The following is an 18600-nucleotide window of genomic DNA, read 5'->3' on the forward strand; positions in this document are numbered from 1 at the left end:
GATTGTTCTTGGCAGAGCTACAAGAATACAGGGAAGGTTTACAATTGTTCTGTCTAACTGCACTCACACAATGGGATTTGTTTTCTCCAAATCATGCCTGAGTACCTTGGTAGCCAGGTAGTAGACTGACCCAGGAGAAGAGAGGAGGGGTTGCAACCACCACAGAGATAACCATCCATGTGCTTCTCTACCACTCCAATTTCTTGGCTACTATATTTAGAAAAAGCCACTTATTGTCCAGCACCTTTTCAGAACGCTCCAGGATTCACCTTTATCAAAATCCCAAGTTTATTCCCACCCCACTGTTTCTTTACTGACATATGGAGTGATATAACCATATCAGCAGTAGGTCATATATCAGTTATTCATACCTCACTAAGATATAGTTATTTCTGAAGGAGAAAGCTAGAGGTAGTGCAGTGCTGATTGCCTTTAGAGACAAAGAGGGCTTACTTTCTAGACATCCACAAATGTCCAGGCTCATGTATATTTCTGCTTCCTCAGTTCCTTCTGGAGTGTGAGGTTGATGGCTGATGAGCTATAAGTGTTTTGCCATTTTCCAGGTTCATTCCCTTACGTTGCTTGCAAACATGAATGATACTGAGTTCTCACGGACACCAGCCAACATCACAAAGTGGATATCTGTCCTGGTTTTGTTAAAAAACAAGTTTCTCTTTTAGTGAATTTGCCTGTCAGCTAAAGCCTTCATATTAGCTGCATTTTCTTGGAGAACCAGACACATGTTTTGGTAAACCTAGCAATGGAATCCAAACTTATTGATAAGCATGGATGGACATCTCGCGAGAGGGACAAAGAGAAACAAGTGACCAAGAAACTGACCAACTGTGTATAACATTCCATTCACGTGAATACTTCATATAAAAGTGGGAGATCACGAGGATCTCGTCCCTTTTCCCTTCTGTTTATGGCCGACATTAGGAGAGGATCTTGCTAGTTGTCCCTGCGAACTGAGGCCTAGTGACAGACTGAATCCAGCTCCGGTTGGCTGTAGAGTCCAATCCAGGACTTTGGGGTGCCGGCTCTGCAATTGCTGAGGCTTTCAAGATTGGTTTTGTATATTTTGTATTATTTTCTCTATTCTTATTAGTAGCATTAGTAAAACATTATTAATTTTTCCAACTCCCTTCTCTCTGTCCTTCTTTCCCTCCCGATCACCTGTCCTGAGTGGGAAGGGGGGAGAGGAAGGGGCAAAAGGGGGAAGTGGTGGGGGGAGAGGAGGCTAACAATACATCTGCCAGGGTTTTATTGTCACCCCACAATCTAAACCCTTGACAATATCTGAGCTGCTTTCTTCTCCACAACTCATACAGTATAAAGGAAACAGGTGTAGCACAGCGTATCTACTCATCATATTAGCAGCTTTTTGACAGCAAAAGTATTTCCTACAAAAAATAAAAATTGAACCAGCTCCACTTCTGCTCACATGCAGTACTAGAAGCATAGAGCAAGGCCTGAACTGAAAAGCAATGTATAAAGGGACATCCTGTGGTTGTGTTCATGCATTTGATCATGTCTGTCAGTAACTTGGTATTGATTGAAGAGATGAACAACTCATCTTGAGCATCCAGAACTTAAAAATCTCCAGTCATTTCTAGAAATCGTAATCATGAGAAAATCAACAGAGCCTAGCCTGGTCTTGTGGTTTCAGAGGGGAAGGTCTAAAGCAATGGTGGTTTTATGAGGACCAATTAATAGCCATTCACTTTCTTCACGTGCCGGGAGGGAATACAAATGTAATCAAGATTTTCTGAAGCATAGTTATAAAACAAACAGTGGGAAAGAGGAACAAATAAGAATAGGTGGATATTCTACCAAAAAGTAGATTTAGTCATAGAAGTTCTTTTTAATAAGAATCACTGTCACTATATCACATTACAGGTGTCAAGAGGCAAATCAACTGGAAGTTTAGACTTCAGGTCTGGGCCCATAGCAGACATTCAGAGGGAAAAGCAGTCCATTGACAGAAGTTTCACTGAACTTACAGATTAAAGAAGTTCCATACTTAATCATGTAGGTATTTTTTAAACACTTACTGTGCTGTGAAGTCAGAATAAAGGACTTCTGATTACAACAAATGAAAAATAAAAATAAACAAAACCAAAAAGTCTTTATTGTGTCGTCATCTTTAGAAGAAAAGCACACAATTTTGAGGTGGTAACAGATGGCATTTCAGGGAGAAGGGAGAGTAGGGAGTGCCAAAAGTAATACAATCAGTGTCACAGAGAATCAAATGGGTTTCTGGAAAATTAAGGAAGACAAAGTTTCTGTGTATCTGCCTTTTTCTTTCTCACCCAGCCTTTCAACTCCCTTGGTCTCTCTGCTCCAACAGGTAATTTCCTCGAGCATTAGGCAACCTCCCACTCACTCCTGCAGCAGACAGATCCAAACCAGGAGCTCTGCTCACCCTCTGGCACCTCACACTGCTGGAGCGGAGAAGGGAGGGAGTTGAGGTGAGCCATGCAGCCCAGAGATTTGGCTGGCGAGGAGGAAGGCTAGGATCAGTTTCATCAAAGCTGCATTTGCTGATCCTGCACCACTTTAGGGATGGTGTTTAAGGGCATCTGCTGCTGTGAGGCAGGTGTAACTCCACACTCCTCTGGAGATTTCTTGGCAGAAGCAGTTGGACCACAAGGCTGTGCCTATTGACAGCTGTGACTGGATTGGTGGGCAGTGTCTGTATCTGAGACACCCTTTCATCACACTGTTCAGTGTTGATGCAGTGGGATGCTGACTGCCCTGAGCAACTGTGTGTTTTTGTTGTTCCTAAATCTGGTCCTGGGAAGCGCCATCAACTTCCATCCTTGGAGTCATTCCAGTTACACATCTTGCAATGGGTAGACAAGGATAAACACATCTCTCCGGTGCTGGGTTTTCTTTCTCCAGTTGAACCCTTAACTGTGTGACTACTCATGCACTCCAGGCAAAGCCCCATGCTATCAATCTGAAGATCTCCTAAGCTTGTAGAGCAGGCAGCAGAGGAGCAGCGTGATCTTTGGTGCTCCCTCAGTTTAGGCACCTCTGTAACACAATGAGGAAGTCTCGGTTTTGACATTTTGGGGTTTCGGTACTTTTTGTTTTTAAACTGGAATATACTGCAGCAGAACAATCCAAACAGCCCACAAGAACAGTGACATTACCACAGACAAAGGAACTGTCCTACCCAGGGGATTTATTTGTTTGTTTATATTTAGGCCAAGTCCTGCCCTGAGGCTTTCAAAAATACAAAATATAATAACAAATAAAAAATCCTAAGCAAACCCGGTGCTGTTGATGGTGTTACCATATTCTGTTATTTTTTAGAGGCCATAAAATTAGTGTTGAATGGCCTCACCAGGAGCTTGAAGAGACATGAGAAGAAAGAGAAAGAAGAAGACCATTTTTAAGAGGCTTAATCTTGGTCAGTTTTCAGTGAGTTTTCATACAGATGACAAATTTTTATTCCTGGTTACAATCTCAATATAGCTGTACCTTTTCCATGGTGTTGGACCACTGGAGATCTTGTATAAACCCTTTAAGTTTGGTCGTTCTTATTTTATTCTTTTGCATGGTGTTGAAAAGCAGTGTAATGGCTTTAAAATCACTACTGAAATATTTTTTGCTGAAACATCGCAAGAATATTCATCATAAGAAGAAATAAAAATAGTCCAACCAACTCAAATTATTTATGGAAAATTCAAATAACTACAAAAAGTCCTTTAAAGACAGGCTCTTGGGGAAATGTCTCTTCAGGTGATGCTATTTTCTCTGCTTGCAAGAGTGAGAAAATATGAAAAACCTGTAAACTACTGCCAACAAGATATGCATGTTCAAAAAAAAATCAAGTTGCTTGTTTTACTTGCATGCCATTAGGCCACTTCTTCAATAACTGTTATTATGTCTTCAGGTTCATCCTTTATTAATATATTCTTATATTCTATCTATTAAAGAAAGAATAAAACATTCCATTAGTGTTTCATGCATGAGATTAACCACTAGTTTACCATTTATGAATCTCTTGGCAATCAGAAAGTTGTTATTTGTTATACAGAAGGTGTAGTGGGACTCTGTCAATGAGAGGACTGAAGCAGACATGCCTCCCCTCCATGAGCTGCCCAAAGAGGAACAAAAGATTTTTCAATTCAAAAGCCAGAAAATTCATCTTTTTAAAATGGAAAAGATAATATCATGAATGAAGAGATAGTTAAAGGATTTATAAAGGCTTATTAATGGTGATTCAGTGTGTACTTGCAGACACATTCATACTTCCAGACCTGTCTATAGCCAACTTAAAGACTTTCAGCAAACTACAGCAAACTTTGTAACATGCTCTCTAGATGGGCAGTTCCCCTCTGTTACTTGGAAGGTCTGTCTGTCTGTTCCTTCTTTTTCTCATGAATCTTTCCAGATCTTTGCATAGGTTAGAACCTCTCAGCTTTCTGCTACACTTTCTTGCTTACCATATCTTAGAAACTTTTCCTCCTTCATCATCATTGCTGAATACTAACAAAGAATCATAGAATCATTTTTGTTGGAAAAGACCTTTAAGATCATTGAGTCCAACCATTAACACAGCACTGCCAAATCCACCTCTAAACCATGTCCTGAAGAACCTCAACCACACTTCATTTTTTTTTTTTTTTTTAACACTGCCAGGGATGATGACTCAACCAGTTCCTTGGGCATCCTGTTCCAGTGCCTGACAACCCTTTCCATGAAGAAATTTTTCCTAATATTCAATCTAAACCTCCCCTGGTGCAACTTGAAGCCATTTCCTCTCATCCTATCACCTGTTACTAGAGAAGAGACCAACCCCCTCCACACTACAACCTCCTTTCAGGTAGTTGCAGAGAGTGATAAGGTCTCCCCACAGCCTCCTTTTCTCCAGACTGAACAGCCCCAGTTCCCTCAGCTGCTCCTCATCAGACTTGTGCTCCAGACCCCTCACCAGCTTCAGTGCCCTTCTCTGAACTTGCTCCTGCACTTCAATGTCTTTCTTGTAGTGAGGGGCCCAACATTAAATACATGGGTCTCAACATCTGCTATAGCACACCTATCTTTGGCCATCAGTAGATTTATTTGTCCCTTCTGTCCCCCTGGCTGACCAACAGTCTGATTCTGCATTTTTATTGTGCTGAGAAGCTTAGGCAAAGCACTATTCTTGTTGGAGCATATGGCTTATAGGGAGAACAGGGTGAAATTGTGTATTTTTTGTAACGCTGCGTGTAGATGGAAGACAACTGTTTCAAAATGGAAAAGGAAAAACAGAATAATTATTTGCATATGGACCTCTTTCAGTAACTCAAGAACAAAAAAAAAAAAAGAAAATTATCCTTGCTTCTGTTATCTTTCTGACACTTTGCTCATACTCTTGTCACTGCAATAGATCTTTATTTATGACCAATTTCAGGCAAATGGAAAGAAAACATACCTGGAAATCCATTGAAGAGCGGCCATGGAATGGGTTTCTTGGCTGTGGTACTTTAGCAGATGTTATTTTCAAATAAATTCTGCTACAGTGGCAGAAAAGTTTGGTGAAAAAAAGACTTAGTATGGAAACATATGAACAGGTAGCATATAACAATGCTCCTGAAGCATTATTTTATTCCACTAAGACAAAAATAGTGAAAGAAAAACTAAAAATTACATAGGCTGAATACAATGGTATATCTTCATTGTCCAGAATTTAGATAATAATAATTTATTTTATGACTTATTAGAGAATCATAGGAAGTGGCTTTTTTAAGTATCTGAAAGAGAAATATTCTCCTCAGAACAAGGAAACAATTTCATGCACCACCCATCTACATTGCGGGGTCTAATGGCAGGAAAGCAGCATTGATATGAGGCCTTGTCCCAGTATTGGAAGGTGTTTTGTTATATTGATCGAGTGGAATAGAAGTCTGGGAATCAGAACTATAGAACACACTTGAGGAATACCTAGCAGGTCATGATTCCTGACACAGTTCAGTGTCAATTTTCTCCCTCCCTCTCTCTCTCCCTCCCTCCCTCCCTCTCTCCATCCCTCTTCTCCTTTAAAAGGAAGTTAGAAATCATCTATTGGGGAAAGAGGTGTTATTTCAACTACAGAGTGAAAATTTTGGACAAGAAATAAGGCTTACACTGTGCAAAGAAAAAGTACGAGACTTGCTACCAGCACTGGTATCACGAATAAGGTATATGATGAAGCAGATGTAAGTTGTCCTTTTCCTGAAAAACAATAAATCATCAAAGTACTGGTGAGTATCACAGAACAGGAATGATCAAACAGCCCTCTACGATCTGCTCTGCAAGGTAGTGTCAAGCACTGGTATGAAGTGGCTTATGCTTTAGCTTAGCACCTCATTGCCCTGTAACCTGAGGAGGAATAGGATGGATGACAGTATGTGGATTGCCCATGATAACTTGAGAACTCACTGAGCATTTTGTGAGGAGCTGAGGCCTACTTCAAAAACCAAAGTGGCAGAGAGTTACAGGGAAAGAGAGTAGTTCATAAAGCCAGAAATAAAAATAGAACAAGAGCTAGCAACAAATCTCAAAAATGTCTGCTTTTTTCACTGTTTCTGTACAAAAAGCACCCAGTGTCACACCAGAATGTTTGGAGACCTCCCCCCTATTAAGAGATATGCCAACTCTTTGTTTCTTTTCATCCTAGCAAATTAAAGTGCAAAAATCAATATGTTTCCATCTGTAAGGATGAAGTAATAAATGAGGCAGACAACTAATAACTGAGGGAGCTGGGGCTGTTAAGCCTGGAGAAAAGGAGACTGAGAGGAGACCTTATTGCTCTCTGCAACTACCTGAAAGGAGGCTGTAGCATGGAGGGGGTTGGTCTCTTCTCCCAAGTAGCAAGTGACAGGACAAGAGGAAATGGCCTCAGGTTGTGCCAGGGAAGGTTTAGATTGGATATTAGGAAAAAATTCTTCATGGAAAGGGTTGTCAGGCATTGGAACAGGCTGCCCAGGGAAGTGTTGGAGTCACCACCCCTGGAAGTGTTTAAAAGACATGTAAATGAGGTTCTTAGGGACATGGTTTAGTGCTAGGGTTAGGTTATGATTAGACTCGACGATCCTGAGGATCTTTTCCAACTGTAATGATTCTATGATTCTACGAAAAACTAGGTCAAGGAAGTGATATTCATTCTTACCAAACTCTACGGGTGTACTCCACTCCCCCCAGCTTGGGCTCACTAAACAGCTGTTGTCAGTCGCTCTGATTTTAATGCTGTACCTTTTTTCTGCGCTGAAGCTCTCAAATATATAGGAGTTTCCTGTGACATTTCTTTCCTAAATATGAAACAAGAAGATTGAGAGTTTTTTATTCAAGTTCATTTGATGATGCAAACTATTACAAAAGAAAATTTTACACATAGTTCTGTGAAGAGACTAGACTGAAATAACAAATATAAAGTTATCCCTTCATAAATTAGCTTACTCCATCCTGATTCTTTTTGTCTGAACTTTTTTGTTATTGGTGATGTGAAAATGAAATTTGCAGTATGCTTTCCTGGATCCTTAGCTTCTGCTGAACAATCAGTAAATGTTTTATTTTATTAAAATACAATTCTTGAAAGACCTAACATTCTCTTACTGTGGATGTTTTAAAATATAAAGTGAGTTTAAGAGCCAGATTATAGAGAAGGGGAAAAAAAAATGACATATACTGAAATTCTTCTGAGAATATCGAGCCTTCTTGAAAACTTGGTATTTTTTTTCTTCCTTCTTTTCCTCCATCCCTGGGAAAGTAGTGGAACGACTTATCCTTGGTGCCATCTCAAGGCACATCAAGGATAAGAGGGTTATTAGGGGCAGTCAACATGGCTTCACCAAGGGGAAGTCGTGCTTGACCAACCTCATAGCCTTTTATGAAGATATAACGAGGTGGATAGATGATGGCAGGGCGGTGGATGTAGTCTACCTTGACTTCATTAAAGCATTTGACACAGTCTCCCACAGCATTCTCATAGCTAAACTGAGGAAGTGTGGTCTGGACGATCGGGTAGTGAGGTGGACTGAGAACTGGCTGAAGGAAAGAAGCCAGAGAGTTGTGGTCAATGGGGCAGAGTCCGGTTGGACGCCTGTATCTAGTGGAGTGCCTCCAGGGTCGGTGCTGGGGCCAGTACTGTTCAATATATTCATCAGTGGCTGAATGAGGGAATAGAGTGCACTGTCAGCAAGATTGCTGATTACACCAAGCTGGGAGGAGTGGCTGACACGCCAGAAGGCTGTGCTGCCATCCAGCGAGACCTGGACAGGCTAGAGAGCTGGGCAGGGAAAAAATTAATGAAATATAACAAGGGAAAGTGTAGAGTCTTGCATCTGGGAAGGAACAACTCCAGGTTCCAGTATAAGTTGGGGAATGATCCATTAGAGAGCAGTGTAGGGGAAGGGGACCTGGGGATCCTGGTGGACAGCAGGATGACCATGAGCCAGCACTGTGCCCTTGTAGCCAAGAGGGCCAATGGCATCCTGGGGTGTATTAGAAAGGGGGTGGTTAGTAGGTCGAGACAGGTTCTCCTTCCCCTCTACTCTGCCCTGGTGAGACCACATCTGGAATATTGTGTCCAGTTCTGGGCCCCTCAGTTCAAGAAGGACAGGGAACTGCTGGAGAGAGTCTAGCGTAGGGCAACCGAGATGATTAAGGGAGCGGAGAACCTCCCGTATGAGGAAAGGCTGAGGGAGCTGGGTCTCTTTAGCTTGGAGAAGAGGAGTCTGAGGGGCGACCTTATTAATGTTTACAGATATATAAAGGGTGAGTGTCACGAGGATGGAGCCAGGCTCTTCTTGGTGGCAACCAATGATAGGACAAGAGGTAATGGGTACAAACTGGAACACAAAAGGTTCCACTTAAATTTGAGAAGAAACTTCTTCACAGTGAGGGTGCCAGAGCACAGGAACAGGCTGCCCAGGGAGGCTGTGGAGTCTCCTTCTCTGGAGACATTCAAAACCCTCCTGGACACATTCCTGTGTAACCTCATCTAGGTGTTCCTGCTCTGGCAGGGGGATTGGACTAGATGATCTTTCGAGATCCCTTCCAGTCCCTAGCATCCTATGTTTCTATGATTCTATGATTCTATGATTTATGATGGCTTAATCTTTCAGGTCATAGTTCCTCCTTATCAACCATTAATGAAATTCTCCACATTTTATGTTTCTAAGTGTAATGTGGAATTATGATCCATATTTCTCTCCATATATGAATATGGTAGGAAGTACAAAAGACGGTCAAATGGAAGATTTTGTGACTTGCACAGAAGTAATTTAAAGTTCTACATGTGCAGGTGTTTTTTGTATTATGTTTTATAAATAGCAGTTTAAAACTTTGACTTTAGGAAAGTTATCAATAAAAAGCATACACAGTATACCAAAACTGGTAGTGTGAAACCAAAGCAATTTGCTTGCAGGATGTCTGATGTAGGTGAAATTTCAGCCCAGCATAATGTTAGATTAATAAAGTAATAAAGACTTACCATTTTAGAAGTGGTTTTGATGTTTTTGTTAGGATCAGCCTAGAAACAAGAGAAAGTTTCAATCTTTACGATTGCTCTTTTTATTACTGTATAAAAAAGGGTCCTCCTTTATAGATGTTTGATTTTCAGGGGGAAAAAAAAAAGTACAGCTAATATTTCAAATGCTTTCTTTTAAAGACTGTGAAGTTAAACTGTTCTTCCACTGAAAGGTTACTGCTCACCACTAGTACTCTGAAATACTGTACTTTACAAATTTGATTGCAGAACTGAGTATCAGAGAACTAAACAAGAAAAGGCTCAGGTTCCCCACCAATTTTACACATTTACCTGTACAAAATAAAGTATCTAAAAAAATACTGGTAAACCAGGATAAAAAAACCCAAAAAACTGGTAAACCAGGATAAACTTTTGCCTGTGTAGCTTTTACATTCTTTAACATTTAATTTAATCTCTGTTTTTTGTTTTTTTTTTTTTTTTTTAATTTTTACTGTTGGAACAACAAACTCACAAATATTTCTGCAAACATTTCAAACTTTGTTTTTAATGGATATAATACTGCTTTCTGTATTTATCTAAGTATTCAAAACACTTGCTATTATGGAAACATATGGTAACAACCATATACAGTTAAGACATTGAATGCCTGGATATTCTGTTCCAGTAACCTGACAGAATATTTCTTTTTATTCAAAGATGTGGATGATGCTTTCCACTTTAGGTTAAGGACATTGGACCTAAAAAAACCCACAATGGACAGATGCTATATCACTGCCTCTTACATTTGATTGTGACAGCTGCAACCAGCCTGATTGTGTATGTTTTATTGTGTATACCTCAGCTAAACTTAAACTCCTCCAGCAGCACCCCACTGGTGTCAGTAAACTGAGGCAACAGGAGAAGAAGGCAAGTTAGGATACACAAAGGTCAGGATGGAAAGTATGAGGGTCCAGGTGGAGATACCTAATTGACCTTGCAGCACCTCCTATCTTACAGGTCCCCCTTTCTGGTAAAGCATGTGTTACTTCTTTGGACCTAGTTTAGTAATATCACAAGCCTGATTGAGCGGTAGTGATTACAAGAAATAGGAACAAATGCAAAATGAGTCTGTGAAAGACATGATAAAATTTGACTGATGGGATAGGAGACTGCAGAGAGGAAAACCACTGAACAGGACGTCCTGACCTAACTTCATAAAAAAACAGAAGTAGGACTGAATCACTACACTAGGACCCAAACTGCCTTATAGGGACACATAAAATCAGTTGCATCCAATTTAACAGTAGGTTTTGTTTGTTTGTTGCTTTTTTTTTTTTTTTTTGTCATATAGTTAGAATTCATTTGATGTATCCTATAACTGTTCATAATAAAGTTGTCAGGTAATATGGTCCATCCCCCTGTATGTCTTTGAGTAACTATTCACCTTCAGTGTGGGAAATCCCTCACCCAGTTTCTTTAAGGACCAGCTGTACCATGGATTGAAAGCATTCCCTCTATTTCTTGCCTGTATTTGTGAGCTGCGGCAGTTCTCAGCTCATGTGCAAGCTGGGTGCTACATATCGAAAATAAGAGATTAGTTAAGTAGGGAAAGAGGACAGGTTATTGGTTGTATGGTAGTGTGTGTGGAAATACAAGCCTACAAAATACTATTAAGAGTCATCATTATTCTTACCTTGTTTTCTATGACGAGTTCATATTTGAAACAAGCATGTCTTTTCACATGACTTGTGTGAGGTGGTTGCCACCGAATTTCACAAATATGAGAAACTTCTGTACAGCTCACAGTGACATTTAAAGGAGGGGTCAGTTTTTCTACAATAATGTAGTTAGAAATACAATTGATTAATAATCAGTTCTCTTCACTCTGCCTTTTAAAAATATAGGTAGATTTTCAAGCAACTGGTATAAAAAGATGTAACGCATCTTTACCAGAATTATTATATTCAGCCCATATTCTGAAGCAGGACTTCCTGATTTAATGTTCCAGTTGAGAAGCCTGGAGTATCAGCAGTAACAGTAGGTAAATTAAAAACCATGAACCATTTGTTAGATTTTACTGAATTCATCATATAATCTGTGCATTTTTTAAAAGTATTGTGTTCTTATCAGAGAAGTATTACTTTCATTTTTTTCCTTGGTGATGTTCTTCCTTTAAAAAAGAAGGTTTTTGCTCACAATGTTAAGGTAATTGGTTCTTTCATATCATGTGAATGAACAGAATTACAAGATAATGAAAAAAGCCTAATAATAATAATAATAATAATAGTAATGAAATAAACTTCTAGATAGTCCCACTCAGGCATCCTTAGCTAGTTAATCCTAAAATATGACACCTTTCTTACAGAGAATAAATATTGGACTGAAATGTTCATAATTCTCTGCCCTATGATTTCAGACGGTCTCTGCATTCGTTTTTGTTCATTTGTGTACTTTTGACTTTTCAACCATCAAGGCTGGTGAAAAGGAGGAAAAAAAACATCTGTCCTGAGGAGGAGTATTTTTAATATGTATGCTTTTTCCAGGGATGAATTCTGGAAATAAAATAATAAAGCAAAAAAAAACCAAACCAAAACAAAACAAGACAAAAACAACAACAGAAAACAAGCCAACTTACCAATTTCGTACAGAAAAATCATCTTCTCGTATGTCTGAATGTTTTGTCCACTTTTAGACCCGTTTACCAGGAAATGAGCTCTCTTATTTTCTATTGTTACATTTTGGAATCTACATCCTGTATGCCTTCCATGATTATCTTTGATGTAATTCTGGCATCCTGTGAAATTTTCTTTCCTTCACATGACATATTGCATCAGTTAAATATCGACAATGTCACATGTCAGACCAGAAATCAAAATTCCCTAGATTCAAGCAGACCTACTTACTTTGAATTCTTCCAGTACAGGAAATATTGGGTATCTCCTGAAGCAGTCCTGCCCACATGCCAGGTGCAGTTCATGAAGGAAACATTAAAAATGACACAGACAAAATTTTCAATGGCTGTCCCATTCATGTCTGCAAACACAGGAAGAATATCCCATGTCCACTCTGCAGAAAGACTGTACAACTGCTCAAATCATGCAGATGTCTGCAAGCTCATTTCGTAATTTTTAGCTACCTGATCAGTAAATCCAGTTGTATATTGTTTGGGTCTTGCAGTTATGTGCTTACTTTAAGATAGCAATGATTTTATTTCTGTTGAGCCATGAAGATTATCTACCACTGTTACAGATGCTGAAGGTGTGACTCTTTAGTCAACTCAGGCACAGTGATGTAGTGGAAGTTATTCACAAAGCCTATCACTGTTGTGTCCTTTGTTTAGACCCCTTGTTTATCTAAGGTCTGGTCTACAGTGGAATATAAAGTCTGTTACCATGAGCAAGGCAAGTTCTCTCTCACGCGTTTGTCTGAAATGCTCTGACCCTTGATTATCTTATAAAGGACTAAGGATTTAAAATAAGCTGTCCAACACTTTCTTTTGTGTAAGAGCTGGGTGATTACAACCTAATCCTGAGACTGTTTCTTGAAGCTAGTCCCTGCAGAAGCATCATGATTTTGAAGAGACAATAGCATATTCGATTGAAAAACAGTTGCTAATCCATTCTGGCACTTTTGGTTCAAAGATGGGGGAATTTTGCTTGCACTGAACTTGATAGAAGCAGGTCTGCATATCTATGCCATTAGTGTAAAACCAAGACAAAAACAAAGCAGAAGCTGATAAATTGCCCAAGTTAGGAGACTATTCAGGTTGTGTATTCACATGAGGAATGAATTCCTTGTGTTGTTTCTTTCCTGTCGAAAGGTGAGATCTCCTACAGAAAGTAATAATCATTCAATACCTCTTCTCAACTACTGTCATAATGAAATGAAGGGCTGGGTCACAGCTTCCCATGACAGTGGTTCATTAAACTTAAGAACCACCATGGCTTACACTGCTTACCGTTACATGTACCTCCCCAGTTAGCCTTAACGTTTCCCACACACCTAACATATGTTCCCAAACATGGCTCAGAAGCCACCATATTATGAAAACAAGTGGTTGCTTCCTGTCCAAGTTTAACTGTCTCCAAGCTGGAAGCCTCTTTTTTCCTTATGCTCTTACAAGAATATTATCTCATAGCTGAGAACACTGACTCTAGAAGAAATGGTGTTATTGAGTAGACCAAAACTTTTGACATCATTGGATGCTTAGAGAAAAGTATAAGAAGAGAGAAAGCACCAAGCAAGCCTTCACCTATATGTTCTCTCAGGTACTAGCAAGCAGTGCCCTGTAGACTTCCAAAGTTAAAGGCTACCTCATAGATCACTGTGTTTAGCAGCCTGAGAAAGTCTGATCCCCCATTAACTTCCTTCATCCCTTTTGAATCCATTTATTTTTTTGGCCTCTACCACACCCTTTACCAATAGGATGAGCAAAGGGAGAATTCAGAAGGTATATTTTCCTTCTGTCTCCTTTCCTCTCTTCAGCAGTAATGTGAGGAATGTCAATACTTCTCCAGAAGAGGAGGAGTTCAAACACACTCTTGTACCCAATATTTTTACATGGCTTGCTCCAGGCAGCTACTGTGTTGTATGAAGGCTTTTGGGACGACTCTACAGAAGGAAGATTCTTTCATTTGAATGTACTACATGTATAGGTACATACAAAAAGAGGTTAGAGTCATAGTTTCTAGAGCAAAAGGCTGTTATCTAGGAGGCTTATCTAATATGATGTTACATAGCTTACCTATAAATAGAGCTGGGCAAGTTAAACCTCATCCCTCCAAACAACTCGATGGAAACATTCAGTTCACACTCATCACACTGGGAGTCAGCATGTACTAGGGAAATACTGCCATGGAGAAGGCTTTGCAAAGGACTCCCAAGAATAGCACCTATCTGTTTCTTAAAACTGGAAATAAAGAGGAATTATTGAAGGATAAATAATTGTCAGAGTACTCCTAGATTTATGGAAAATTTTCTCTCTTCCAAGAGGAAGGTTGAAACTGTTTCCAAAACTTGGTTCAGAAGCATTTATTTCACAGCAGTATTGGCCTAAGCATCCCCTGTCCTTTCCCATCTTCCATTTCTCCTTCCTGATCCCATCCTGCCTCCCTGACTGCCCTAGTACCACAAAGAACCAAAGGACAGCTGTCTAAGCACTCTGCCACTGAAAGAAATGTAAATGTTGACCCCTATCTAGTCACTAGGGGCATCTAAGCTCTCATATGAGATAGAGCTGCTTAAATCCAATTTATGTGTGTTTATATGTATATATCTGTAACAAACCACTCCTGTGAGTCCAGTGATTATGGAGACAGAGAGCTTTGCACAGCTCTCTGGTCTGCCATAGATGCACTTTATGACCCAGCATCAATCAAATCTGTGTACTTCCTCATGTACAAAAGAAATAGAGAAGTTTTGTTCCCATCATGAAATTGTGAGGTAAATGCAGTAGCCTGGAGTATGATCACAGGTGCTGCGGAAGGGTCTTAGAGGGATGAGCTTCATAAAGCCTTTGGCAATACTGCAAATTAAAAGAAAACAGGTCATTCTGGTTTCAAATCGGATCACAACTTGATTCACATGTGGCCCAACAAGTACTTGAGTTGACTGGCAGCAAGAAATAGGGTGAAAGGAACTCCTAAAATGGCATTATGGTTAAGGAAAAAACAAGAGAAAGTACAGCTTAGGCCTCTTCAGTGACTGTCTCAGTTATTTATATCCGAGAGAACACATAAGGATATACTCAGATGTTATTTAATTAACCTAAGTTCTACAACCAGAACATCACTCTGCCTACAAAACAGCCATGGTCAGCTGCACAGTGTCACATTCATAACAACATCAAGCACAGGCTGGGGGTGATCACTCAGATATGTGTGAGTCACCCTTTGCTGACAGGGCTTTTTTTCCAGGTTTGGAGGGGATTTATTTTTCACCTTTATTTTATTCACCTTTGTGTGGATATGCCAAAGAAAATCTAGCAGAGTAGACAAGTTTGACTACCCTTCTTTTAAGGTTTATTTTTGGGCCTACTGTATTCACCCACAGTGTAACTGTTATAGTTTTACTGTTATTTTTAGCAACACAGAGCTAAGTATTCATGAGACCTTTTTCCCATTATCTCCCATGATTTCAATGAGACACTGAAATTTTCTTCTTTCCAGTTTACACTTGATGACTAGCTAAATTGTTCTGGTGGCTTCTCATCTAACCGCTCCTCTTGTAATAACCTCATATTTATCACATTTTTATAATCATTTCCTTAAAAAAAGAGGTAGGACCATACTCTCATGATCCTTTTCTGCAAGCTATGATGCAAATAACAGTTTTGGTTCTCTGTAGTGCATTCTTCTTTCTGAACTGCCTTCTATATTCTTTGTTAATAAAATACAAATGCAAATATACTAATATCCTCACAAGCATCCTTTGCTTCATACATGAATAACTTATTTTCACATATTTTATTATTTATAACTATATTTGAAATCTTCCTTGACATTCTTTATATCTTTTCAGGAAAGACGTAACATACTTAACTGAGATAAATATGATTGTGATTGCACCTAGCTGCAAAATGACACATAGTTTTAGGCACACACAGTACTTTCTTTCATTTATTTACTTTTATAGTCAGCCTAGATTACCTCCATCTCTTGGGCAGATGTTGGAAACTGTGCAGGAGTAGTAGCTGCAGAAAAATACCAGAAAAAAAAAGACTCTGCAATCCTTCGTGGTAATCAGGATTATTAATGAGAATGGACAAGAAGTCACCTCTGGACCTTGAGGCCAAGAGAATCTTTACTTTTATTCAGCAGTTCTTGAACAGAAAATGCATAAACTGCACTTAACTCTTGGAGACAATGGATCAGATAATTTGTAAAGTATTGTAAGTAATATAATTGCTATTGGAAATAAATGAAAGGAAATTAAATTGCTTTAACCTTTTAATCTAACCCTGAAGATGCTGTCAGCTGTGGGGTGGAGTTTGTCTTACCTAAACTTACCCAAGTGCTGTACAGATATGCCCACAGGGAAATGTAATTTTACCCTGCCTTAATAGTGGCTGGAAAGAAACAGCTACTTAAGACACAGCTTATTTAACCTAGTCAAAGACAAGATGAATGAAGGGTTCACTATGTTTCTTTCTTGCCAGTCATAGAAAACATTGTCTAGGGGGACAGGCCCAGAAATATCCCTCTAACACTAAGCTATCCACCTCGGTCGGGTCAATCCAGGAGTATTCATTCCTTTCCCCTCTTACATCATCTGGAATCCACATGTAAGTACTAAACAGAAATGCTTCCACTATTCTTTTCTCACTGAAAACTGAAAATCAGTTTTGAAAATGCCTTTTCCTCCTCTTTCTTATACCTGTACTGGTGTCATGTGTTTCTTCTCAATAGAAAAACAGGCGCAGTAGCAGAACAGTACTATTTTCCCCACGGGTGATCTGAATTTCCTTTCACATCTCAAATAATTCCCTTCCAGATTATTGGTCAAAATCTGAAAGAAACATAAAGTATTTATGTATGAAGCTATTTCCTTTCTACATTGTAGTTTATAAACTTTATTTGAAAATTGGCTACTGCTAGATTCCATGCTATAACACAAACCACTCTCAGTTACCTCTCAGACAATGCTGAATCTCGACATATGTCCACAGGAGATGATCCTGTTAGGAATTTGGAAATATCAGCAAGGTTGAAATCCTGCTGCAGTGGCTATTCTCGTCCAGGTTGATTAGAGACTTGATTAGATGAGAATAAAGACTGTCCGATAACCTGCTGATTACAAGTAACATACAACACCATATAGCTTACCATGTCTCAATACTGCTATGATTTTTATAAACAATGAAAAGGAAGGTTGGTAATTGAAAACAAAACAAAACAACAAAACCTTACACTTTGTTTTTATATAACTTTTTTTTAATTATTATTATTTTTTTCCCTTTTAAGGGAAATATCTGCTGGGTGTGGTACTTAAGACTAGACCTCTGAGATTTATTTCCCACCTTTGCCTTTAATACACTTGGAAAATTATTTTTGTCAGGGGGAATATATGAAGTAGAGCCACTGCTTACATGCTGAATGTGTTGTCAGGATAAAATTATGCTTACATTCCCGTACCATTTTCAGAAAACTGTGTATAAGTGAAATCTTCTACTTCAATACTAAAATTGTAATAAAAGACACTGACATATTTCCATTCTACTGGTGCCTAAATGCAGTACTCTTGAAAGAGATTCACTCTGTATAGTGATGTAGCTCTATGGATGTAAAGAACTAAAATCTGAATATTTCCACTTCTGCTGTGTTCTTAAGAGAAAGTGATATAGACACTTTTCAGTGCTGTAAGACAGGTTTTAACAAGCAAAATACTGCTATGTGGATGATGCCAGTAATACTGGAAACTGCTAATTTTAAAATATTGTATATACAATTATTTTCAGACTGTATAAAAAACAAAATATCAAAATCTTAGCAGACACATTATTTAGAAAAAAGCATGCATTTGCAGGTAGTTTCTATCCACCCCTCACAGTTATTGTAACAACATTAAAACTAGCATGAATAACAAAATGCTGTATTTCTTTACCTAGCTTCCTTGGAGTAAAAGCAAACAACAGACAAAGACAAAAGTAAACCTACCTTCTCCTTGAAAACTTGTTTTCCTGTGCCAGTTAGGGTAACGAGGCATAAAAAGGACAGAAGCTGTGAATTTGCCCTGGTGGCATATTTTCTTGTGCTTTAACAATGTGATTTCATTAAGTTCTTCTGAACCACTCATGCAAGAGGGTGTGAAAATCCCGCCTACGTCTTACTCATTTCCCTTACTCTATACTTCTGTAATGTAACAGGGAAAATGGTGATTACAGCCGTTTTTTTTCTTTACAGGAAGACAAACACATCAGAATAGATGAACACCCTCTTTACCACTTTATCCACATAATTTTAATTCATTTCTGTCACACGTTTTTCATTTTTACAGGGCACAGCCTCAAAGGTAAGTGAATATGTGAGTCTACCTCCTGGCTCAGATATAGGTCATGTACCATTGTTTCAAGCCACACCACTGTTCTCTGCTTATTGCTTATGGCCACTGTCCTGCAAAGAAAATAAGCCTGGTGCTCTGGACTTCATAACAGCTTTTTC

At 39.0% G+C, this 18600-nt stretch overlaps 1 protein-coding gene and 1 long non-coding RNA gene across 6 annotated transcripts; both read right to left on the reverse strand.

The window, feature by feature from the left end:
• Positions 1-1840: 1840 nt before the first annotated feature.
• Positions 1841-18255, reverse strand: LOC102094583 (granulocyte-macrophage colony-stimulating factor receptor subunit alpha). 5 transcript variants are annotated; one of them, XM_065074733.1, is made up of 9 exons: positions 18097-18255; positions 12346-12475; positions 12078-12253; positions 11136-11275; positions 9467-9505; positions 7145-7283; positions 6120-6207; positions 5429-5510; positions 1841-3938 (listed from the first exon to the last, which is right to left on the reverse strand). In XM_065074733.1, the coding sequence occupies exons 1-9, from the start codon at positions 18233-18235 to the stop codon at positions 3867-3869; spliced, it is 1005 nt and encodes a 334-aa protein (XP_064930805.1). In that variant the 5' UTR covers positions 18236-18255; the 3' UTR covers positions 1841-3866. The 5 variants fall into 5 exon arrangements, with proteins under 5 accessions (XP_064930805.1, XP_064930774.1, XP_021143319.2 ...); XM_065074702.1 differs by lacking the exon at positions 18097-18255 and adding an exon at positions 16817-16948 and having other exon boundaries at positions 2110-3938; XM_021287644.2 differs by lacking the exon at positions 18097-18255 and adding an exon at positions 16817-16948 and having other exon boundaries at positions 2110-3938; positions 12346-14351.
• On the reverse strand, positions 16817-17194 carry LOC135580415 (uncharacterized). The gene is made up of 2 exons (XR_010474944.1): positions 17072-17194; positions 16817-16948 (listed from the first exon to the last, which is right to left on the reverse strand). It is a non-coding gene; the product is annotated as an uncharacterized LOC135580415 (long non-coding RNA).
• Positions 18256-18600: the final 345 nt, after the last annotated feature.

This window comes from Columba livia, chromosome 1, assembly GCF_036013475.1.
Source record: "Columba livia isolate bColLiv1 breed racing homer chromosome 1, bColLiv1.pat.W.v2, whole genome shotgun sequence".
Taxonomy (NCBI): Eukaryota; Metazoa; Chordata; class Aves; order Columbiformes; family Columbidae; genus Columba; species Columba livia.

What these genes read in the sequence shown, in the direction of transcription:
- LOC102094583 (XM_065074733.1), bottom strand. Translation starts at nt 18,235, where the DNA reads ATGAGTGGTTCAGAAGAACTTAATGAAATCACATTGTTAAAGCACAAG. An exon ending in AACTCGTCATAGAAAACAAG is followed by an intron (nt 9,506 to 11,135) that starts GTAAGAATAATG and finishes TCTTGTTTCTAG; the next exon opens with GCTGATCCTAACAAAAACAT. An exon ending in GTACTTTTTCTTTGCACAGT is followed by an intron (nt 5,511 to 6,119) that starts GTAAGCCTTATT and finishes CTGCCACTGTAG; the next exon opens with CAGAATTTATTTGAAAATAA.